Below are 25589 nucleotides of genomic sequence, written 5' to 3'. Positions count from 1 at the left end.
CTTTTATTCACTTATATATATTTCTCATTCAACCTTTGTAATGATCTTTTTTATCACAGCTGTATAATAGTTCATCCAGCAGATGAATGACAATTTACCATTCTCTTACTGTTGGATGCTTAGGTAGCTTCTGGTTTTTCACTATCATGATAATCCTACAATGATAATCTCCCAGTAATTAGCTTTCTTCTTCTACTATTTCCCTAGGAGAATATTAGCAACTATGGGAGTACTGGTTTAAAAGTTATGAACATTTTTAAGTGTCGGGAAAAAATAATCAAAAGGATCATACTAATTTTCAGCACCGTCAGCAATGTATAAGAGTACCCATAACACTTCATCCTTGCCAGCACAAGTATTATAATTTCATTTTTTCCACTAGTTGGTAAATTTAAAAGTGTATTTTACTGTCTCAATTTGCATTTCATTTCTACCATATTTTCCTCTAATTTTTAGTTACAAAAGATGACACTGCTACTTCAGCAAGAAACCATACTGAGCATAAGTGAATGGTTCAAGGCTAAAAAAAACAAAATAAAAACAAAATATTTAATAATGTTAATCTAATCATGACATGAGTAATTGTTATTATGTTCCATGGTAATTAGGCATTAATGGCAAGCGGCTCATGTAAGTGGCTATTATTACTATTATTTACAGATAGACCAGCATTATTAGATCATTGGAGAGGACTGGAACAAGTAGAGCGACAAGCTCTTCTTATGCCCTCATAAAAATCCCTTGATCAGAACCCAGGTGTGATCCAGAAGGCAAATTCTCTTTCTTCCTTACTTAGCTGCAAGCACCCTCTATAAACTGAGCACCCAATAAAGATAGAATTTCAAGTTTAGTTTAGCTAAGGGTGGGCTAGGACTTAATTTCTGAGAAGCTGAGGCAAATCAGATAATACTCAAAGCACTGACCAAACAGCCACCAATTCCTTCTCTTCTCTCTACTATACTCCTCAGATTAAGCTTTCAGTGAGACCTCTGAAGAACTTTTAACTCTGAACTATTTGCATTTCCTTTCCCATAGAGAAAATGAATGGACTAGAGGAACATTTATATAACCATTTTCCCAGTCAACTTTACTAACTAATGGAGCAGTGAGCTAAGAAACAGGATTCAAGGGACTTCCCTCTGCCAAAATCTTTCTCCTCAACATTGTCTGAATTTTCACGCATTAAAGATTCTTTGATATTTCTAAGGAATATTAAAGAAGAAAGGTGAGAGTGGGAAGGTTAAGAAGGGGTCATAATAATCCACTCTCTATAGTGAAGATTAATTTAATCAACTGTGTTTTACATTCTTAGAATACTTGACGGTTAATCAGACAGAGGATAGAAATAATATTTCCAATATGAAGAGGAGATAGGGAGAAGCAAAAGGAGTTAAGTCATTCTGGCTTGCTTTAAAAAGGGATATTTAAGGACAATAGACTACAGAATAGGGGAGAAGAAGGCTAAGCCTATGATAATGGGAATTTATATTTCTATAGCTCTTGGGAGGTTATAGAGCACATTTACATAGCTCATTTAATTCTCACAACAATCCTGTACTGAAACTGGGACCCAGAGATATTAGGTAACTTACCCAAAGTCACATAGGTAGTAAGTGGCAGAGCCAGGACTGGAACCCAGGTCTTCTGACTCCTCCTGTGTATTTCCAGCTCCCCTGGAGCTGAAGCAGGGGCAAAAAGGGAGGTGGAAGTAATTTGCCCAAGACCAGCCTTGCCCTCTTCCCTTCTTTCAAAGGCCAAGCAGAGCAGATATTCACCTCAGAGATCCCTTTTCACCAAATCCTTTCAGGATAAAGCACAGTGTCTGAAAATGTTTTTCAGCCTTGGGTTCAAGAATGGTGAACAATGTCATGAGATTTTTTTGGTTATACTTTGCCATTTATGTGACATTCATTGGAACCTCAAAGCATAGTAATTCTCATTTCAGAATATAAAACATTTTTTATAATGAAAATTATTTAAAGCAGTTTGCTTAAAAATTTTGCTTAGCAGTTTCTGTCAAAACTGAAATTATTTTGAAAACTGCCTAAGAATCAAGACACTAAATCTACCTGTAGCCCGGTGACCACTTTTTTCCTATCTTAATCATGTTCTCTCAGTGATTATTTCATTAATATAAATATAGTCATTAGAATAGATAGGAAATTCACATATTCAGTCTTTTCATGACCACTTTAAATACTTTCAATAAACAGGAAAGTGTACCATCACCACCTTGAGATGTAAATTTTATATTTATAAATTATGCCTAAAATTTTTTAATGTAACCTTTAAGTTTCTATAACAAAATTTAGACTTTCTAGTCTCTAGTTCCTTAATTTTTCTTAAATGAATTATATACTTTAATAACCCATCTTAATTATTTATGTTTCCAATGAGTTTTAAACATATTTAATGAGAAATTTTATTTCCCTTGCTAATTTCTAAAGAATACAATATAAGTGGACTGGGCATATGATGAATGTTTTATCATTTCTAGATCTTTTTGTAGTAAGTTCCAATACAAGTCAGTCTCTAAAAGTCTTTCCATTTATGAGAACCACTACCAGTATGGCCAAGTACAAAGTAAGCATTTACAATAATCAGGGCATACAAAAGATCAACCAGGTATGTCAATGCATTTGTGCCCAAAGCTTTTAGAGGCTTTCTAAACTTTAAATAATGCTCTATTTATCCAGACTTCATTTGAGCACTAGTCCTGTCTGGGTTGGAAAATATGCAACCTATATAAGAGCCACATGACACCCATAAGATGAATAAAAAGGCAAACACTCACATAGAAAACAAAATAAAAGAGGAAAAGAATAAGGAGGAGGAGCTTAAAGAGAAAAAAGAGAAATGGAGAACAAAAGGGAAGAGAATAAACAGTTCACCTAAAATAGACTGAAAATTTAAAGTACCAACACTCTCAACCCCTTGATCTGTCTCCTTTTTCCATTTGCTTGAATACTTCAATTTCAGATTCTAAGAATCTAATCAAGTCTAACATTCTTTTGGGTACTGACGGTCAAATTCAGGATTTCCTAATAATAATATTTATATTATCTGATCACCTTAAGAGAAAAAAATGTATTAGTGTACATTCTCCACATTATTTTCAGCCTTATTAAGTCTTTTCAAGATAAGATGGTCACTAGTGTCCTAAGTCATTCATTAAGTGATACCAAAAAATGGTTACCAACACTTAAAATTACATGTCCTTAAATTTTACAATTTGAATCATACTGAACTAAAATTAAACTGACATCTAATACCTTGCTTTGTATAATAAACTCTTTAATAATCATGACCAAGAGGGTTGACCCTAATTTCCTAATTATGCAATCTGGGAAAACTGAGCATAATCAGACATGATAAAACATGCCAATAAAAGCTTCTTAAAGTTAACAGAAGTTTTTGAAAAATCAATATTGGGTTTCCCATATTACTTCCTAAACTATCTCATTCATTTAACATGCTGTTATCATGTAAAACTGTAATCAAGACCTATGCCAGCAATGGTTCCCAGACTGGTATCATCTCAGTGTCATGGTAGCCTTAACAATATTAGATGTCTTCTGAAGGGAAGAAAACATACCTTCTACTTCTCGTATATCCTTTTAATCCCTTGAGCATATAGATCAATCTATTTTTCTAAAGTAGCTTTGGTACAAAAAGAACTCAAAGAATATTTGTTGAAAAGCTATCATATTAAACTGTCATGTACAAGCTTGATGTTTGAAGAAGGACTTTTCAGTAATAAAGGTGACCACCAGGAGTATATCATCATTCAACAAATAATTACTGATCTCCTTCCACTGTTTTTTTTTTTTTTTTTTTTGTGACGGAGTCTCGCTCTGTAGCCCAGGCTGGAGTGCAGTGGCCGGATCTCAGCTCACTGCAAGCTCCGCCTCCCGGGTTCACGCCATTCTCCGGCCTCAGCCTCCCGAGTAGCTGGGACTACAGGCGCCCGCCACCTCGCCCGGCTATTTTTTGTATTTCTTAGTAGAGACGGGGTTTCACCGTGTTAGCCAGGATGGTCTCGATCTCCTGACCTCGTGATCCGCCCATCTCGGCCTCCCAAAGTGCTGGGATTACAGGCTTGAGCCACCGCGCCCGGCCACCTTCCACTGTTTTAGCTAACAGCCCAGTTCATGTACTAACTTAAAATTCTGATACTATCAAGATTTAAAAGAGATGGCACTTATAGTATGCATCTATTGATTATTTATAGAGTTCCTTTGCATGAACTCACTTTGAGATCTCTCAAGTAAGCTCTGGAGTTTGATCTGAGAGTACCACAACTCATCTGATTTATCAGCTGGTATCAGGAAAGTAAGAACAGGAGATCAAAAGCAGTTAAGTACTAATAAGAGTTTGTTTTTTAGAAGGTTCTGAATAACAAGCTTTTAATGAATTAATATACTATTCAAAGGCTTCAGAGACAACACAGTAGCCTGTTAGTAAAAGAGCAATATAAATGTTGATACAAAGTAGAAATTGTGGTCTTTTAGGAGGCCTCTTCTCCATTTAAAAATGTACACATACTCAATGGAATTTACTAGTTTTGACACTGTTTTCTTTTCTTCTTTTCTTCTTTTTTTTTTTTTTTTTTTAGAGATATCATCTTGCTTTGTTGACCAGGCTGGAGTGCTGTAGTATAGTCATAGCTCACTGCAAGCTTGAATTCCTGCGCTCAGGCAATCCCTCCCATCCTCCCATCTCAGACTCCTGAGTAGCTGGAACTGAGTACTTGGAATTACAGGTTCATACCACCTCATCTGGCTACTTTTTTATTTTATTTTTGTACAGTCAGGGTCTTGCTATGTTTGCCCAAGCTGGTCTCAAATGATCCTCCTGTCTCGGCCTCCCAAAGTGTTGGGATTGTAAGCGTGAGCCACCATGCCCAGCCCAACACTTTTTTTGATTTAGTAGTGAATGCTAGCTTAATAAAAAAAAAAAAAAAAAAAAAAAAGAATTTCACATTTTGGCTTAGACTAGATTATTGTGGAATAACAAACACAAAACCCAAAGAAATGATAAAAATACCTCACTGCTGGGACATCTAAACTTCATGTAGGTTATCAGGTAATGATCACAAAAAAAAGACAGCAATATTACAAAAGCTATAATGAGAGTCTTCATAAATAACAATTTCTGAAAGTGAATACATAAAAGTTTCCAGAATTAGTTAAAAGATCAATGAGTTGTATGTAATTATATGTAAAATAAAACCTTTATTTGTATGCAATAAAATAGTATTACTAATGGCACAAGTACTTAAAAAGGACAAAATTTCAGGAAAATATTTTGTCTTCTACTCACAGAAAGGAAGAGGTTTGGAATGTGATTGAGGAGAAATTACTGTTTATGTATTTAATCTCTATTTATAACATAAAAATATCATATTATTAGAGATTTGGAAATTCTAAAACAATGTATTCCAGAGATAAATCTTTACCCATGTTATGGATGGGACATTTGAAAACCAGAAAGACAAAAAAAAGTTAAGATGGTTTCCAAGTATTTCCTGTAGACATTCTATAATAGGTTCTATACAGGAAAAAAAAAAAAAAATTCCATGAGAAAATGACTTTGTGAAACACATACATTATCTCTCTCTCTCGGAGATTTAAAATACATATTAACTTGTTATTGACTCAAAGAAGTCCTGTAATCAAAAAATGTACTTAAATTTTTTTAATCTAAATTTTCCAAATTTGTTTAACCATGAAGTGGAACTAATGTCCTCAGAACATACTTTAGAAAACCCCAAGCGAGGTGGACGAGGCAAGAATAATTATGTACAAAAAAAACAAACAAACAAACTTTTGTATTCTTATAATGGTCTAGGTTGCTTACTAGAACCTCTTCATTATGTTTAATCTTATTAAACTGTATGAGTTTTTAAAGGCAAATAAAATGTACTCACTGTTGCAGTACTTCCTTTCCCTTCTGAATGGAGCTCTCAGCCAATGACAGGCTACTAAAGGAGTTATTTCAAGCCAAAATGTAAAACCCTTGCCAGTGGTTCCCAAGTTTAATGGAACTGGAAGCTCTATAACACCAGAATATTTCTCACAGGGAAACAGATCAACTCCGCTCTTTTACTAGAGGTATGATAGTGAAACCCATTATACATGATTCTAGAATAAACAGCACAGGTCCAGCAAAGTTCAATAAATTAAGATCAGTAGTACTAGGGCAGCCCATATACATCAAAAGATACCACTCACTAGAGGTAAAAAGAAAAAGAAATTTAAAAATTAAAAGGCCAAAAGGATATAATGTTTAGGAAACAATGGAAATTGAGAGATGACTAATAAGACGATAAAAGTAAGACTAAAGAGAAATAGTATTAAGTAGAGACATACATAGGATTTAAAAAGAGAATGAACAACTGACAACTCATTATGGTATGCAATCAAATAGGTATCGTAAGTTCACTTTTAGTCCATCACCATCAAGGTTCACCATCACTGACTATAAAAGAGAGAATTTGCACTGAGGGAGTTCCATCTGAAAGGGAATAAAGTCTATGGTAAAATGAGCAACATTATTTTTCTGCTTTTTTAGATGCAGATGAAAGAAACTCAGAAATTCATCAGAAACTAAAACTGGGTGCATGTGTGTGTGTGTTCAATGGGATGCCTTTTCAGATTTATGAAAAATCTTTAAAATATATTGACATGAGTGTCAAGATACATGCCCAATAGGAGACTAACATCTCTGAGACCACAGAAATAAGACAAAACAAAAATATTCTTCAAATCCACTTATTTTACTACTTTATTTCCTGTGCACTATTAGTAAGTCTTCTACATATATTTGCAAAAGAATGGTAAAATTCAGTACAGTCTGAAATTACAGCTTTAAAAGTATCTGTAAGTAAAGTAAATGAAAAGATAAAATTTGCACTTCCAGGAGAACAAGTTTTGGGACTACTGAACCAAAAGTATCAGAGAGAAAAATAAGATCTCCTGAACAATTCCAGCCCCGTTCAGTTGTGACTCTCACTCATGATGCTTCCTTAAGACTATGCTGAAGGAGGCCAGGAACAGTGGCTCACGACTGTAATCCCAGCACTTTGGGAGGCTGAGGCAGGCGGATCACCTGAGGTTGGGAGCTCGAGACTAGCCTGACCAACATGGAGAAACCCCGTATCTACTAAAAATACAAAATTAGCCAGGCGTGGTGGCGCATGCCTGTAATCCTAGCTACTCAGGAGGTTGAGGCAGGAGAACTGCTTGAGTCTGGGAGGCGGAGGTTGTGGTGAGCCAAGATCACACCATTGCACTCCAGTCTGGGCAACAAGAGCAAAACTCTGTCTCAAAAAAAAAAAAAAAAAAAAAAAAAAGACTATGCTGAAGGAAAAATCAATCTATTATATAATATTGGACATACAGGTAAAGTATAATAAATATACTTCTTAATTAACCAATGCCATATATTCAGAAGGCCCTACTTTAGGTTACCATTAATAAAGGGGAGATTTAGGTGATAAAAGATTAATGGAATAGCTTCTGGTATTATTCACATATACAAAGGAAAAAAAAAAAAAAAAAAGAATGCTGAGGGCTGGACAAGGTGGCTCACACCCATTATCCCAGCACTTTGGAAGGCCAAGGCGGGCGGATCACCTGAGGTCAGGAGTTCAAGACCAGCCTGGCCAACATGGTGAAACCCTGTTTCTACTGAAAAAAAACAAAAATTAGCCTGGGTGGTGGCGGGTGCCTGTAATCCTAGCTACTAGGGAGGCTGAGGCAGAAGAATTGCTTGAACCCAGGAGGCAGAGGTTGCAGTGAGCCAAGATCATGCCATTGCCCTCCAGCCTGGGTAACAAGAGCAAGGCTCCATCTCAAAAAAAAAAAAAAAAAAAAAGGGAAGAAAAAGAAAGAATAGAAAAATAAAAAGAATGCTGTAGATTTTTCAAATAGTTATGCTAACCTAATACTTAATATTTTTAATCTAGCATTTTCCAAATTTGTTTAACTATGAAGTGGAACTAATGTCTACTTAATAATAGTTAAATAATTTGAGGCTTAAATTATTTTATGAATTGTAATTAAAGTTAGAAACAGCTGCATTATTCTTAAAATAACTTTAGAAAGAGTGATGGCATGTGTTAGGTAATATCCTGCCATGTTATTTCACTTTGGGATTTACTTCACCCTCAGAAAAAAGAAACATGAAACAATAATATAATCTATACTTTCATTGCTCAATAAAGGAAAACTCAGAATACCCAGAAACCTTTTAAATATGTTTTTACATATAGTTTATTTAAATAGATCATAATATGTTATTATCAGATACTAGAATTCAAACAATATTTTGTACAGGTTATTAAAATAGCATATTATTTCTTAGTATTATTTTAAATGGTCAATTAAAATGTCCCCACTGAATAATATAGCTAGGTCAAAACTAAATATCAAGTTTTTCATAATATTCCATTAGGCTTAACTATCACAAACTGAATTTGGAATTAAGGGTTAGATATGAACAAATTTTAAGGTAACATTTATGCATATGGAATACATTTATTAATAAATGTTCCGTCCTTCTGTGTCAGAGTTCTTATATCTCCAGCAAAGTGTTTTTGTATAATCCGCAACCTCCCACAAAAATTGTAAAAGGCTGGGTGACAGATGAGGAAGAAATAAATAAAGCACCATCTAATACAACCAAACTTTATTAAAAGAAAGCTTAAAGATACTGCATGGAATCCCTAAGTTCCATGTACCACGATTTGAAAATTTATGTTCTTGAATGGCGCTAAACTAGCCATACGGTTTCTTTCTGATTTACTCTTGTTTATATTAGAAAATGAACACTGCTCACACGGCAGTCTCTGAAAGTTTCCCAAAATATGTGTGGTAGAAGAAGATGTATTTCAGTGACCTTAACCAGTAAGTATGAAAAATTATAACCACTAACTTATTTAAGAACTTATCAGTAAAAATGAAAAATCTTCTGGACTAGGGTCACATAGGTGCTTGTATTGTTTACTAAATACTAATTGGCAAAACCACACTGTTACATAATTCTAATCTTCCTCTGAGGTCAATGGTTTTTATAAGAATTATCCTTCTTAATATCTACTACGATATTTTATCAAATAAAACCAGATGGAGCCTAATTTTATAAATATGCCATTAAAATTACTAACACGACCTATATTTAGTACTCATTTTAAACTCATTATTATATGTATCACAACTCTCCATCACCCTCCTCATTAGAATTATGGAAGGTTCTATTTTTCTTTTTAATATTATAATAGTGATGGAATAATTTGTAGCTTCTTATTAATATTATTTGAATTTGAAAAGGTAACTTTCACATGTGCTTCCCAGGATGACATTGTAAAATAAATCGTATACAAAGTTACTTCAACACCAAAACTTGAGATTGATAGTTCTTCATTTTAAAGTATGCTAACATGAAAATATACATAATTATCATAAAAAAGAACCCAAACCCTCCTACAAACAAATTTTACTTTTTAAATAGATAAAATATATAAGAACTTTTTTTTTTTTTTGAGAGGGAGGCTCAGGCTCTGTCGCCCAGGCTGGAGTGCAGTGGTCGGATCTCAGCTCACTGCAAGCTCCGCCTCCCGAGTTTAGGCCATTCTCCTGCCTCAGCCATTCGAACAGCTGGGACTACAGGCGCCCGCCACCTCGCCCGGCTAGTTTTTTGTATTTTTTTAGTAGAGACGGGGTTTCACCGGGTTAGCCAGGATGGTCTCGATCTCCTGACCTCGTGATCCGCCCGTTTCGGCCTCCCAAAGTGCTAGGATTACAGGCTTGAGCCACCGCGCCCGGCCATAAGAACTTTTTAAAGAGATACAATTCTTTAAGTTATGCTTTCTTCTTCCACATTAATTTTATCTTTAAACTAATATGGAATAATAATCTATAATTATTTAAATTAAAACTTCAGTAAATAACATTTTCTGCACTCGTATTTTGTTTAAAGCTTCAAGAAGAATTCAGACCCTAATCAGATATTTCAGTTTGTTTCATATAATAAAAACTATGACTTTCTTATCTTTGTGCAGAGGGCAGGGATTTTTGTGTTTTATAGACTTATGTATTCCCTCACCTAGAACAGTGCCTGACACCTAAGAGATGTACTAGACACTTAATGAATATTTATTGAATAAATGAGTATTCTACAGAAAAACACTTAAGATAGGATAACAACTTAAAAGACAATAACAATTTGCCTATTACTTTCCAGAAGTACTGGCCAAGATGATGTGCATTGTATGTTAAGGTCTTAGAACTAACAATTACCTACACAATAATCATTTTGTAGTTGAAATAATAGCTGAACAATGATCATTTCCTGATACCAAGAAGTGGATACTATGAACTTTTAAAAAGAAAGTTTAGGTATCAACATACTCTAAAACACTTCTTAGGATATAAAAGTCTCAATAAAATTCAGGTCATGAATATTTATGGAAAATGAGGACCCAGCAATGTTTTCCCAGGTTTAGGAGAACAATTCAGAAGGAACAACACAAAAAGTTTGCCTGACCAGCAGCACCAGGGTATTTTACAAGCTTCCAAATTGCCTGTGGCATCTTTTTGCTGGTTTCCTGGAATTAGTTTTAGAGTTTAAAGGAACCAATTTGGAAAGGGCCTGTGGAAAACAAAAGTAGCAGGTTTTCTTTGCCCCTAAAGTTTTCTCATACAGTGGTAGGAAACAGAAAATCTGTTTTTTTCCATATGTAATTTTACTAGTAAAACATGAGACTCCATAATGCTTCATTTACTTTGCTAAAATAAGAAAAATCCTACAATGTTAAAAGAACTCATTTTTTGAGATAAATAAGAGCATTTATGCAGTTAATAATGAGTATTTATCCAGTTAATACTTTCAGGGGCTAAGAGATATATTAAGCTGGTGGCCTCTATATTTCAAGGAGATATTATTATTATTAAATAATAACACACATCTCATGTGTGTTAACTAGAAAGTTCACGGCAATAAAGACATCATATTAAGATAGAATATCTTAAGACAGCCAAAACAAACAAACAAACAAAAAATAACAGGTGAAATCTAGCTAGAACAAATAAATCACGGATGACAACAGAAGTTTAATGAATCATTTTGAAGAAAATTAGTATTTAATCATAATCAAAACACACATTTTGGCCATATAAATGTGTACTCAAAGACACCAACATTAACACTTTCAAAATATTTCAAAAATATACTCCCTAAGTGCGTATGTTCTAGAAGTAAAAATATATATCCACACGAAAAGGAGAAATAAATATTTGGCCTACTGACAAATTTAAGGCAAATAATTTCTAAATTTCATGAGAAAAACATTAACACTTACATTTAAAGTATTAACTTGATTTTTATTTTAATTTTCCATACAACGGGCTATTAACTTAGTCATCGAGTCACTTCATATATCATGCTTTTTATTTAATGATTTATGCTTATACTTTTAAAAGACAATACAAGCAACTAATTTTCTACAAAGGCTTTTGGCTTATATGCAGGCTTTTCTGACTGTTTTTCTGCAAACTAGTTTAAAAAAATCTTCACTAAATGATCACTGCTACATTCAGGAAAACAGGAGTTTTCCAAAATCTTATGGCAATAACAAACATAAATCTTAATAAAAGATACCATTTCACAATAAAAAAAAATTGTAGTGCACATATATAGTGCACAAGTTAAAAAATTAAAAATTTCACAATCCATAGTGTAATTGTGCTAAGGCCTCTCTAACCATTCCCCTGCAGCTTTGCAGCCCTTTAATTTTTCTAGTATGATTTATCAGTTATAGTTACCTTCTTATTGGTACAGTGAATGTTTCGTTTTTTGATAATTTTGTACATTTTTGATTGACTTAAAACTTGTGATAGTTTCCTCTTCACCAAAATTTTTAAAAAGTACTCAAAGACCCCAACATTAATACTTTCAGGGGCTAAGAGAATTCTATACTAACTCCACATTACATGTATTGACAGCAACACAGACTATATTTCTTCAGGGTTTTTTGACATCTATGTGCACAGTCTCGTTCTGCCGCCCAGGCTGGAGTGCAGTGGCGTGATCTTGGCTCACTGCAAGCTCCGCCTCCCGGGTTCACGCCATTCTCCTGCCTCAGCCTCCCGAGTAGCTGGGACTACAGGCGCCCGCCACCTCGCCCGGCTAGTTTTTTTGTATTTTTTAGTAGAGACGGGGTTTCACCGTGTCAGCCAGGATGGTCTCGATCTCCTGACCTCGTGATCCGCCCGTCTCGGCCTCCCAAAGTGCTGGGATTACAGGCTTGAGCCACCGCGCCCGGCCAAATATTTTTTAAAATACAAATAGGTCGAGATATATTAAGCTGGTGGCCTCTATATTTCGAGGAGATATTTCTCTCAACTAAGTTAATTATTTATGCAGATAAAGAAGATAGGCTGATCATGATGTGCATGATCCAGAGATGTTTGTTATAGTAACTTATGCAAATTCATAAAACATCAACAACCATTTGATTATAAAAGTATGAGAAAAGAAATACCAGACTCTCCAAAAGATTCAGTGATTCTATCCTGCTTCTTTCTGTAAAATATTTCAAATATTTTATAAAAGATTTTTAAGTTGATTGTAGAAAAATAGGTTAATAAATGACATAATAAAAGATAAATATTCATAAATAAGTAGGAAGAATATGAAAGTATTGCTGTAATTCAGAACAGAATCATTAAATGAGCTGTGACACCTGATAAATTGATTTTCCAGCTAAGTTTATACAGACCTAAAATCAAGGATAAAGCAATGAGGACTCTTAAAGGAGAAATACGAAAAGTCACTGACTATAGAAAGAAAATGATCACTTCAGGACCAAACACCTCTCAATAGAAGAGCTACAGTGAGGAATAAGAAATGTGCTCATCAGCTATGGCCACCCTGGAACAGCAAAAGGAAGGAGAGAAGAAACCACATAAGAAAACTAAATTTTTCTTTAGGGAGAGAAGAATAAAATTAATCTCTTATTAAGTCTTCTAAAAAGTAAGAAGTAAATAACATAAGAATTGTATTTTGAATCTTTAACTGCTATGGCTAAAAACAACTGGGAACATAATAAATAGCAAACCAGGACTCAACTTCTAGAAATACAGATTCAATACATAATTACTTTCATCATCAAAACTAGATTAAAATGTGTGTATTAATGGAAAAGAGAATGAAAATAGCCATCATATGAGAACCTCTCGGAAGACTAAAAATATAGTTACACCAAGTTTCTCCAAGAAAAGAAAGATGTAAATTAGACATTGATGATTTGGGGTTTTTAGGCAAAGAGCAATTAAAGTTTAGAGAATAAGAGTTAGGGAAACAATCTCTTAATTAAACTTTGAGCCATTAGTAATCTTATGTTGTAAAAGTTGAAATAATAAATTATCTAGAAAATAATTTCTCTAGAACAAAATGCCAAAAAATAAAGATCCATGGCCCAAAACATTATTACTACTATTAGAGTTTTTGGTTTTTTTGTTGCCATTTTATTTCTCTTTCTGGAAGGTAGAGAAGGGGTGCCACTGAAGATATGACAGAAAAATTTTAGAAGACCAAAACTAAAATCAGTTCATGAGAAAACAATGTATCCTTCAATGATGAAAGCTACTGTCTGGATGATGTAATTTTCTAGAATATTTTGCTATTTTAGGAAAATGCCAACATATTTGTTGATATTGGCTTATAACAATAAATTTATTAATAGCTACTCACAAACTAAATGAAAGAATTACGAAAAACTTCACAGAGTTCATTCTAATACATCTTGTATTCTTGTTTCTGCCTAAATGTAAGAATCAATCTATATACAATCATATAAGTTCTTTCTAAAATGGACTCCATGAGGCCAGTAAGTTCTAAGTTACATCATCAAATTTATCACACAGCTTTGACATAACATTTGGTAACAAAACTAATCCAATAATTAGCAAACAAATAATTTATAGTTAACCTGTACATATATACATCAATATATATGCAGTAAATGCAGTGTAAAATTGTATATAACTTAAAAGTGTTTTTCTTAATTTCACCTGTAACTAAAATAATAAATGATACATGCATATCCAACAGAGATTTGAATTTGACAGCTGCTGGACATAATTTAGTAAAATTCAAAGTAACAAACTGGGAAAAAAACAAAATATGCATAAACACCCATTTCACACGTAGAAATTTTTGGCGAACATGTAAATAAGGGCACCTATTTCCAAAGCATAATACAACAAAACATTATACAAAAAAAGTAATTCCAATGCATTCATTTTTATTGTAGTTCAGTGTAAGCATTAAATTCAAATCTTACTTTAGGGGTAGCCAGTTATAAGTAAACTCAAAATATTATTCCACTTGCAAATTTTGTATGGCTATCTAATTCTTTAGAGCTATGTATTTTCTTCAAAATAGTTTATGCCTTTGTACAGAATATGTATCACGTACCCATGCCTCTGTCTGAATGGGCTTGATATTGCTCAGTAGCACCTCTTCATAGTTTCCGTAGTCAGTGAATTTAACAACTGCCGTCATACCCGAAGAATGGAGGGCTTCAACTTCTGCCCGGTAAAACTGAGGGGGCAAAAGGAGTTTTAAATATGACAATTGGTATTGTCGATAAAGGGCAGTATTTGAGGGAAATGCAAATTCTTAAAGTGTTCCAATGTGTAATATTCTTTAGAAGGAAAACTTACCTTTGGAGCCCTTTGACTAACATTAGTAAGACAATTCTTTTTATTTTTTTGAGACAGGGTCTTGCTCTGTCACCCAGGCTGGAGTAAAGTAGCAAGATCTTGGCTCACTGCAACCTCCACCTCCCCAGCCCAAGCGATCCTCCCATTTCAACCTCCCAAGAAGCTGGGACTACAGACGTATGCCACCACACCTGGCTAATTTTTTGGTATTTTTCACAGAGATGGGGGTTTCACCATGTCGCCCAGGCTGGTCTCAAACTCCTGAGCTCAAGCAATCTGCCTGCCTTGGCCTCCCACAGTACTGGGACAAAAGGCGTGAGCCACTGTGCCCAGCCAACAATTCTTTATACTAATCAGAATATATAACTATAGAGTAATTTATTTTAAAAACAGAAATATCTGACTAAAAAAAAAAAAAAATTGCAAAAAAGGCGGCTCATTGTTTCAGTCATCACAAGTGGCTGGAATGAAGTAGGAATGTCAGGTAAGAAGCTAAGCCCATCACTTAAATCCAGTATTTATAGGATTAAAGACATTGCAAGTCCAGAGACTTACCAGTTTCCTTAGTGTTAGCAGGCTCTAAGAACTGATGCATATTAACAAACTCACAAGGAACTGCTTTACTTAATAACTACAATTGTTTATCTACTTATTTATTTATCTTTATTTCTAGAGACAAGTTCTCACTCTGTTGCCCAGGCTGGAATGCAGTGGTATGATCACAGCTCACTGCAACCTCAACCTCCTGGGCTTAAGTTGTCCTCTTGCTGCAGCCTCCTGAGTAGCTGGGTCTATAGGTGCATACAACCATGCCTGGCTAATTTTTAAAAATTTTCAGAGACAGGGTATTGCTAGGTTGCCCAAGCTGGTCTCAAACTCTTGGCCTCAAGTGATCCTCTCTACTTGGCCTCCCAAAGTGTTGGGATTACAAGCATAAGCCACTGTGTCTGGCCAATAACTACAATTTTAAAATTTATCTGTTAAATTAACTGGGAATAGGTCATCTGATTGCAGTAATCTTTCAGTACAGATCATCCCATCCAGGACCCAAATTGTAGGTCTGAATATTGCTTAACTACAATTTTAAAATTTATCTGTTAAATAACTAATATATAGCTCTATTTATCTGTTAAATTAACTGGGAATAAATCATCTGATTGGAGTAATCTTTCAGTACAGATCATCCCTTTCAGGACACAAATTGTAGGTCTGAATGTTGCTTAGTAAATGTGAAATGGAAACAAAGAACAAATTGCTGTTAATGTTTTCTTCAAGCTACGGTATTTGAATGCTCTATTATAGTATAACACTATCTACTCTAATAGTATTGCTTTTTTTTTTTTTTTTTTTGAGATGGAGTCTTCCTTCCTCTGCCGTCCAGGCTAGAGCGCAGTGGTACAATCTCGGCTCACTGCAACCTCCGCCTCCTGAGTTCCAATGATTCTCCCGCCTCAGGCTCCCGAGTAGCTGGGATTACAGGCACGTGCTACCACGCCTGGCTAAGTTTTGTATTTTAGTAAAGACAGGGTTTTACCATGTTGGCCAGGCTGGTCTCGAACACCTGACCTCAGGTGATCTGCCTGCCTCTGCCTTCCAAAGTACTGGGATTACAGACATGAGCCACCGCACCCAGCCAATAATAGTATCTCTTAAGAGGTTCGCTAGAATTAGAAAATACTAAAGGCAACAAAAATTCATTTTTTTCCCATCCTTCTAAAAAATGAGTTACCCTCAAAATAGCTGGTTTTTAACTAGTATATTTAATATTACAAAGGTAGTTAGTGAATTCATGGTGTTTCCTTTTCAGGTCTGAATGTTAGCAAGTTTAGAGACATGATGCTGTAATTTTCCTCATCTTAGAGTTCTTGTTATACCTTCTGATCTCTCCCCTCTTCCTTTATTTCTTAGCCCCATACTTTTGTGTTCTGTAAATTGTTCTGAGTTGCCAAATTATGCCAGTTCAGGTAAATTAAACAAACATGTTAATTTAAGATCTAGCATGAATCATGCTATATCTTAGCATGACTAAGATATATGTATTTTTGACTTATGATATTTTCAACTCATGATGGGTTTATTGGGATATATATCCAATAAAAAGGCTAAAATCTATATTTATTCTACAAGTGAAGATTTTAACTAGAAGGAATGACATGGTCTAAGACCAGGATCACAGTAGTGGCAATACTGGTGACAAATTTAAAGGGAATAAAGTTTCAGGCAAGGAAATCAATATGGAGGTTGTTGTAATGTTCCAGTTGAGGAAAAAATAGCTGAACTAGTTTAGCAGTCTAAAGGAAGAAGAACTTCCCGGAAATTCCCATATTCTCCTATGGAAATGAAGCTAGAGTCACTTACCAAGCCTTTCAAACATTTTGAACATTTCTTGGTGAATTCCAATCTCTTACTTCTGCTCTTGTCAAGGTCACCAATAACCCCACATTATCCAATACAGAAAACACTTTTCCATCCTCATCTTAACCTCTCACGGGAGCATCAGATATAGTGACTATTATTTCTAAGGTAGCTACTGTTGGCTCAATAAACACTGATTTCCAAGTACTTCACTTTTTCTTGCCTCCACCATGAAGGAGAAATAGCTAAATATAATGAATCTCCCACTACTCAAAACAAATAGTTCCTGAATTTTGGAAAGTAAGTGGTCTGAGTTGGAAGAATAAGAATCTGGATATTGAAGACCACCTGCATCTGTGTTTCAAGCCTTCCTAATAGCCAGGAAGTGGCCATATGAAATAGTTCCAAATCTGCTGGTATTCCTGGGAATACCAGGCTTTTGCTTTTCCAGAGCAAAAGAAAAGACACACAGTGCTGTCTCCTCCTTTCCTTCCAGGCTTAAGTAAAGATGTGACAGAGATGCTGTTTCTAAACAATCATCATCCCACTCACACAAAAACCTTAAAAGCCTAGGCCATCTAGCTGTTTCACTCTGTACTCCTTATTCTATCATCAGGCAACATCTAACACTCTGCTTATACATCTAACACTCTGCTTATACCTCATTATTTAATGAACACAAGAAGGCCTGGTTCTTGACCCCAAATCCTATAGCATCCTTAATAAAGTATCCACCCAAATCCCTAGTGTGAATTTCAATTCTTTGAAATCTTCAGTTACCTTTACTTATACCATTCCCTTTAGCCACACACTCTCATAGGCACACCCTTACTGTATCAACTGCAACCTATAAAATATTTATTTTGGACCAGTGCGGTGGCTCACATCTATAATCCCAGCACTTTGAGAGGCCGAGGCGGGTGGATCACCTGCGGTCAGGAGTTTGAAAACAGCCTGGCCAACATGGTAAAACCCTGTCTCTACTAAAAAAAAATACAAAAAATTAGCTCAGCATGGTGGTGCTTGCCTGTAGTCCCAGCTACTCGGGAGGCTGAGGCAGGAGAATTGCTTGAACCTGGGAGGTGGAGGTTGCAGTGAGCTGACATCGTGCCATTGCACTCCAGCCTGGGCAACAAGAGTGAAACTCCATCTCAAACAAACAAACAAAAAATTATTTAGAATATTTTTCCTCTTTTGAGTTGCTTCTCACATCCTCCCAGACCTTTTGCTCTGTAACTCCCTTACATACATTTTTATTACCTTGCTATTGTCTTCATCACCTCACCATCCTACTTTCATCATATATAAGTGCTCTCTCCACAATTAACTAACAGAGTTAACAAATAATTATGAAGTCCCTATACTGTGAAAGAAGCAAGACTACAGACGAAAACCAGATAGACAGAGTCCAGCCTTCAAGGAACTTAATATCATGGTAGTGCAAAGAGATACCAATTCAAGAACCAAAACAAAAAATATTTACAAATTGTGATAAATTTAAAAAAGTGATTAAGGCACTGATAAAGAGAAGTAGAAGTAGAAGAATGGGGCAGGTAAGTAGAAGTATGGGGCAGGTCAAAGAAGGCTTCTTCTAGGAGGTGAGGTATGAGCCAAGCCCTCAAGGATGAGAAGACTAGCTGACAGAAGAGCAGGTTGGACAGAAGGAAAAAAAAATGTGCCAAGTCCCCTTCTCTCTGATGGTCTCTCTGTCCCTTTCCCTTTCCTGTTCTCACTGTGCCGGTCTTCTAACTCTTGGCTAGGCTTTTACTTGACCCACTGTACTCTTTCTTGCCCTCATCTTCTGTCTTTCCTTCCTTCTTTCCCCTACAATTTCTCTCTTTCCCTTAAGCCACCGTATAATATAAAACTAAAAATTGGTTTAATAATTTTTACACTTGATCTTAGCCAAAAGGCTGAGAAGCGATGGTTTAATAATTTTTAAATCATTACAAGATAAATAATTAACTTACATGTTAACTTTTTTAAAAAGTAGGCTGAATGTGTACTATTTTCTTTCACTGAAAATCTGCAGAATTTCATTTTGTGCCACTCAACTGATTTTCTTCCTTGTGAATCAGCGTAATTTTACCAGAGTGAAAAGCAAACATACGTAATTCAGCTGATGATAAGTAAAATAAAGTTCAACTTCACATAATTACTTTTACAATATTTTTCTGGCACGTAAGCTAAAGCCAAACTGAACTTAACCAAATCTTATGGGACAGATTGTCCCTAGGCATCCATAAAAATATTAAATATTTTGTTTATCCTTCATATATCTATAAATCTGTTCAAAGATTTTAAACAGGTACGATAGTAGGAAAAAACTCATAGTTCCAAAGTGACAGCTTCTAGAAAGTCCTGCTAGAATGTAACATTTAGTAATATTAGTGTATAGTATCTTTAAAGCATCCATACCTTGTTGTCCTCCCAATAAAGTGCAAAACATTCATCTCCAGGTTTCCACATTTTTGCATACTCCATAGGAATAGATGATTCTAGTATTTTTTCTGGCTTAATTGGCCCAGTTCTTCTTTTGGGCCCACTACTGTAAAATATTTTATCATCATAGGGTATAGTTGTGACAGGTCCTGCTGCCTTAATAGGTCCTATTCGTCTTCCTTTCAGTGGCATTTCTACTTCTCCATTTGGAACACCAATGAAACTATTACTTCGAACTGGATTCTGATTATCAGTATTTACATTAAAATGTTTTTCAATTTTTATACCACTGAAAGCTTCATTATTTATTGTTTGTGATTTCCTGTCATAAAAATAATCAGAAATAGATGTTTGGTTTTCTCTTTTTCCACGTTTTTGATTATTATAATCTACACATTCTTGAGGAAGTGGATTTTCTTTTGCCTCTGCAAAGCAGGGACCTTTTCCTAATCTGCTTTGCATAGAGTTATCTCTTTTTTTAAAAGCACCATCACTATGCTGAGAACCTAAAGGATATGAAGTATCTTTAGTTCTGTCATATCTAGAATATGGTCTATCACATTTGATTCTGTCTTCGGCCCATACTTCAGATGCTGAAGAAGTACTTGGTCTTTCAGAACCTCTATTTCGAGGTAATCCACTGCCTTCTAAAACTGACTTTGAATTTTGGGAGTCTCTTTGAAAACGAGGCGGTTTTTCATTTCTTGGCTGCCTGGTATCATTTCTAGGAGGATGTCTCAGATGATTATTATCTTTTACTCCATTTTGCTCAGTATTTGACGATCTGTATTGTCCCTGATGAAGCTGCTGTGGCTGTGATTTAGGTTCTGAAAGGTAAAAGTATACCATATGCAAATTAAGATGAAGACTCTGCATTAATAATTATTTCAAAATGCTTTATTCTATTAATACAAAATTATCAAACTACTATTCTAAAATCTTCTTCCATCTTCCTACATCATTATCTTACTCCTTCTCTGCTTCCTTGGAGTCCTGCATTTCTAATGTACAGTTTTCTTAGTCAGCAACATTAATAAAGTAAAGTAGTAAAATGGACCACAGAAAAATGGTGGATAATCCAAATTCTTATAATACAGCTACCTACATATGCTATTCTGGTAAATCATCTCCTAAAACATTAATGAAACAGATCTGCAAATTGCTAACTCAGAAACGGCTATGAAACTGCACAAGTACAACCCTGATCAACTCCTTCTGAATGCCACTCTAATTTAGAAATATATAGCTATTATTATCAGTCATGTTCTAGCCTTAGCAAAAATGTTTCTTTTCAAATCTTTCTGGATCTGGGAATTGCTACGTGTTTATGTTACAAACAGATATCCTACTATAAAAAAAGAGTTTATGTTACACGTAGATATCCTACTATACAAAAGAGTTAATTTTCTTGATCTGTCAAAGTAATTAAGAGTAGGGACTACTTGGAAATACAGAAAAGTGTCAAAAGTGGAAATACCAAAAAAGTGTCAGAAACATTACTAAGCATAACAGTGCCTATAATGTCCAAGAAGTAACATGATAAATATATACAGATAATTTTTGATGGCTATATTTCACATAGTGATTTCTATTCTGTTTCAGTTTGTACCATGTCACTTATACTTTCTTCCTCCATAATTTCACTTAGCATGTCTATAACACGATTACCAAACATACCAAACATACTCATTGGTCTTTGGTGTATGTGTCTTGTTTCTCTCATCATACATCATAATCAACATGCAACTGTAATTATTCTTATATTTCCCCAGGGTTACAACTTTTCCAATGAGAGCCTCCACTGACATCTTGGGTGAGACTGTTCCCTCTGTTGCAAGGAAATTAACTACAAGAAAATTAACTTCATTGACCTACAGATACAAAATGCCAAAAGGACCCTCCCCCAGCATCCCCAGGCATGCTGACTGTCAAAACTTTCCCCAAAACATTTCCAAACAGCCACCGGAGGCCAAAAGGTATCTGGTAGATTGTTTAAAACAACAGGAATAAACGTTTAAAGGTTACTGAGTGACAAAACAGGTCACGATTAAAGATCAAAGCTCAAAGTGGTCAGGTCAGGCATGGTGGCTCACACCTGTAATCCAAGCACTTTGGAAGGCTAAGGCAGGTGTATCGCTTGAGGCCAGGAGTTTGAGACCACCCTGGGCAACATGGCAAAACCCTGTCTCTACTAAAAATACAAAAATTAACCAGGTGTGGTGGTGCACACCTGCAATCCCAGCTACCCAGGAAGCTGAGGCAAGAGAATCGCTTGAACCTGGGAGATGGAGGTTGCAGTGAGATGAGATTGTGCCACTGCTCTCTGGCCTGGGTGACACAGCAAGACTCTATCTCAAAAAAAAAAAAAAAAAAGACTCAAAGTGGTCCAAAAAAACCCATTCTCAACCGAACCAATGGAAGCTAGAAGTCAAAAGGCTATAAATACCTTTAAAATTATGGAATATTTTCTAAGGAAAATATTAATCCAGTCAAACCACCCCTTAATTGTGACAAAGAATGAAGATTTTTCTAAGATACAACATTTCAAATATTAGCCAAGGCCATAAGAGAGATCTTTAAAAAAAAGGAAAAAACACTTTCCCTCAAGAATATCTGCCTAATAAACATAATATAATGTCTTATTTTAACAAAAGCAGTCAATATTAAATTTTTCTTTAGAGAGAAGAAAAATGATCACTTTTAGTTTCTGCTGGCATTGTTTACTGTTCAGAAGTAAAGATTCCAGGAAGAACAGCAGTGACCAAAATCAGGACCCAAATGAGCACTTTCAGCAGAAGGCATGTATTGGCTTTTGTTCCAGACATTTTTAGAGAATAAAAGCAGCAGTTGCCTCCTGTTGATTATCTGCTATGTATTAGATAGCCCACACTAGCATTTTATATACATTATCAATAGTCCCCAAGATAGTTTTATGATATAGGTGTTATGAGGCTTAACAGAGAGAAGTAAAGTAAGGTCCCTTGTATAGTACATTGAATAAATAAGTATTTGGGGAGTAAGCTTTTCAGATCTGCTGTTTAGGGATCCATTTTTTCTTATATTATTCCAGTGAGGGCCCCTAATATCTATGATAATCAGGAGGTAGGGAAAAAATTAAGTCATGATGAGAGTAACTAAGTATCCTGGACTACAGATGAAGGATGAATAATGATGTATACAGAATGAAAGTTCAACCAGGCTTGGCAGATGTGGCAGAACTTGATTTCAATTCTTCTAAAAGGAAAATATAAAAAATTTCCTAATCTACAATTTAGAATTAAGGGGTACTATGGGTCTATGGAACTATACTGGAGAACTATATTAATAGGAAAATATAAGATCTTTTCACTTTGTTCCAGATCCAATCTACTTAAAGAATTTCTAATTTTTTATTATTGTTTTTACTAACAATTAACACTTTCATTTATGTACTCAAGCACTCTCATGCACCAACCTTCTTACAGCAAAAGTACTATCCTAGAAAAGAGAATGACAAATTCCTGAAGAGCTTATTATTTAACAAATAAACAAGCTTAGGAAACTGCTGATAGTAAAGAGGAAAAATCATTACACTTAGTACTTAAAATATTATTTTCAGTTACTGAACTGACGATGATGTACATTAGACTATAGAATAAAACTAGTAATTTTGTTAATAATGAACATATTTCATTTCCATTACTATGCTGAGATAACATAGTGAGAGTAAAATTTACAAAGAAAATTATTTTTTAAAAATAAGAATTCCTGGCCAGGCGCAGCGGCTCACCCCTGTAATCCCAGCACTTTGGGAGGCCAAAGCAGGTGTATCACCTGAGGTCAGAAGTTCGAGACCAGCCTGGTCAACATGGTGAAACCCTGTCTCTACTAAAAATGAAAAAATTAGCCAGGCTTGGTGGCCTGGCTCTGTAATCCCAGCTACTCGGGAGGGTGAAGTGGGAGAACTGTTTGAACCTGGGAGGTGGAAGCTGCAGTGAGCCGAGATCGCACCACTGAACTCCAGCCTGGGCCACAGAGTGAGATCCTGTCTCAAAAAAAAAAAAGGCCGGGCTGAACTCCAGCCTGGGCCACAGAGTGAGATCCTGTCTCAAAAAAAAAAAAAGGCCGGGCGTGGTGGCTCACGCCTGTAATCCCAGCACTTTGGGAAGTGGAGGCGGGCGGATCACGAGGTCAGGAGATCGAGACTACCCTGGCTAACAGAGTGAAACCCCGTCTCTACTAAAAATACAAAAAAATTAGCCGGGCGTGGTGGCGGGCACCTATAGTCCCAGCTACTCGGGAGGTTGAGGCAAGAGAATGGCGTGAACCCAGGAGGCGGAGCTTGCAGTGAGCGGAGATTGCGCCACTGCACTCCAGCCTGCGCCACAGAGCGAGACTCCGTCTCAAAAAAAAGAATTTCCTTAATACAGTAAAATAAACTCACAGAGGTAGAAAGTGAAAATTGTGGGGTTTTTTTTTGTTTGTTTTGTTTTGTTTTGTTTGGAGACAAAGTCTTGCTCTGTTGCCCAGGCTGGAGTGCAGTGGCGTGATCTGGCTCACTGCAGCCTCCGCCTCCCAGGTTCAAGTGATTCTCCTGACGCAGCCTCCCGAGTACCTGGGATTACAGGCACCTGCCACGACGTCTGGGTAAGTTTTGTATTTTTAGTAGAGACGGGGTTTCACCATGTTGGCCAGACTGGTCTCGAACTCTTGACCTCATTATCTACCTGCCTAGGCCTCCCAAAGTGCTGGGATTACAGGTGTGAGCCACTGTGCCCAGCCGAAAATTGTGTTTTTAAAAGAAGATAGTTTTCATATATATCCATTTCATTGAAAATGAAATACTTAAGAAGTCATTCTTGGATTTCCAATCATTCTTGGATTCATCATCCATTCCTGGATTTCCTTAAGCCCAATACCTTTTATCTTAGGTTAGTTAAATCATAAAGTCATATATAAAGTCAGTATTTTGAAACTGAGCTCATCTATTAAACACATAATAAATATACTCAATTATTAAATTGTGGGAGAGGCAATCTTCCTCCCTCCCTCCCTCCCTTCCTTCTTTCCTTCCTGCTTGCCTGCCTGCCTGCCTTCTCTCTCTCTCTCTCTCTCTCTCTCTGTCTTTCTTTCTTGAGATGGAGCCTCACTCTGTCACCCAGGCTGGAGTACAGTGGTACAATCTTGGCTCAGTGCAACCTCCGCCTCCCGGGTTCAAGCAATTCTCCTGCCTCAGCCTCCCAAGTAGCTGGGATTACAGGTGCAGACCACCACGCCTGGCTAATTTTTGTATTTTTAGTAGAGACTGGGTTTCACCATGTTGGCCAGGCTGGTCTCGAACTCCGGACCTCAGGTGATCCACCTGCCTCGGTCTCCCTAAGTGCTGTGATTACCGTGAGCCCCGTGCTCAGCCAGAAAAGCAATTTTAAATAAACTAAGGAATATATCCCAAATCAACTGAAAAGGCAGCTCCTTGGTTCCCTGGTCAGAATCTAATTGTTCTCCTCTACCCTTTTTAAGAAGACATCATAATTCTAAACTACATTAGATAGCAAGGGGCAGCACAGGTCAGGTCTGCAATCACTCTAATAAATATATTAATATAGTTTTCTGTACAGACAGCAGAGTAAAATGCATCACATTTTTTTTTAATCAGCCTAAAGGAAAAGGTGAAAAAAAAAGCACAAGTAGAAATGGGTAACATTTAACATTAAATAGCAGAAAAAAGTAAAGATTAGCAAAAAAAAAAATGATAGAAAAATGTATTACAGGACCAGCGCTGTGGCTCATGCCTGTAATCCCAGCACTTTGGGATGCCAAGGTGGTTGGATCACTTGAGGTCAGGAGTTCAAGACTAGTCTGGCCAACATGGTAAAACCCCATCTCTACTAAAAATACAAAAATTAGCTGAGCATAGTGGTGTACACCTGTAGTCCCGGCTACTCGGGAGGCTGAGGCAGGACAATTGCTTGAACCTGGGAAGTGGAAGCTGCAGTAAGCAGAGATGGTGCCGCTGCACTCTAGCCCGGGAGACAGTGCCAGACTCTGCCTCAAAAATAAATAAATAAATAAATAAACGAATAA

General features: G+C 36.0%; 1 protein-coding gene and 1 pseudogene across 11 annotated transcripts in view; both read right to left on the bottom strand.

The window, feature by feature from the left end:
• Positions 1-25589, bottom strand: part of TDRD3 (tudor domain containing 3) — a 244140-nt gene that overhangs the window by 25866 nt on the left and 192685 nt on the right. For 8 of the 11 annotated variants that reach the window (XM_017951284.2, XM_017951283.2, XM_017951281.2 and 5 more), the window contains 2 exons: positions 19503-20353; positions 14482-14607 (listed from right to left, as the gene is read on the bottom strand). In XM_017951284.2, coding sequence (XP_017806773.1) covers positions 14482-14607; positions 19503-20353 — 977 coding nt within the window. Of the gene's footprint in view, positions 1-1592; positions 1801-12286; positions 12586-14481; positions 14608-19502; positions 20354-25589 lie in introns of those variants that run through there. The other 3 variants (XR_002518401.2, XR_002518402.2, XM_017951279.3) reach the window with 3 other exon arrangements.
• On the bottom strand, positions 18941-19009 carry LOC116270638 (annotated as a pseudogene).

The sequence above is a fragment of the Papio anubis genome, chromosome 15, assembly GCF_008728515.1.
Source record: "Papio anubis isolate 15944 chromosome 15, Panubis1.0, whole genome shotgun sequence".
Taxonomy (NCBI): Eukaryota; Metazoa; Chordata; class Mammalia; order Primates; family Cercopithecidae; genus Papio; species Papio anubis.
The sequence above is the reverse complement of the archived record's forward strand: the minus strand, read 5'-3'. Positions and strand labels throughout refer to the sequence as shown.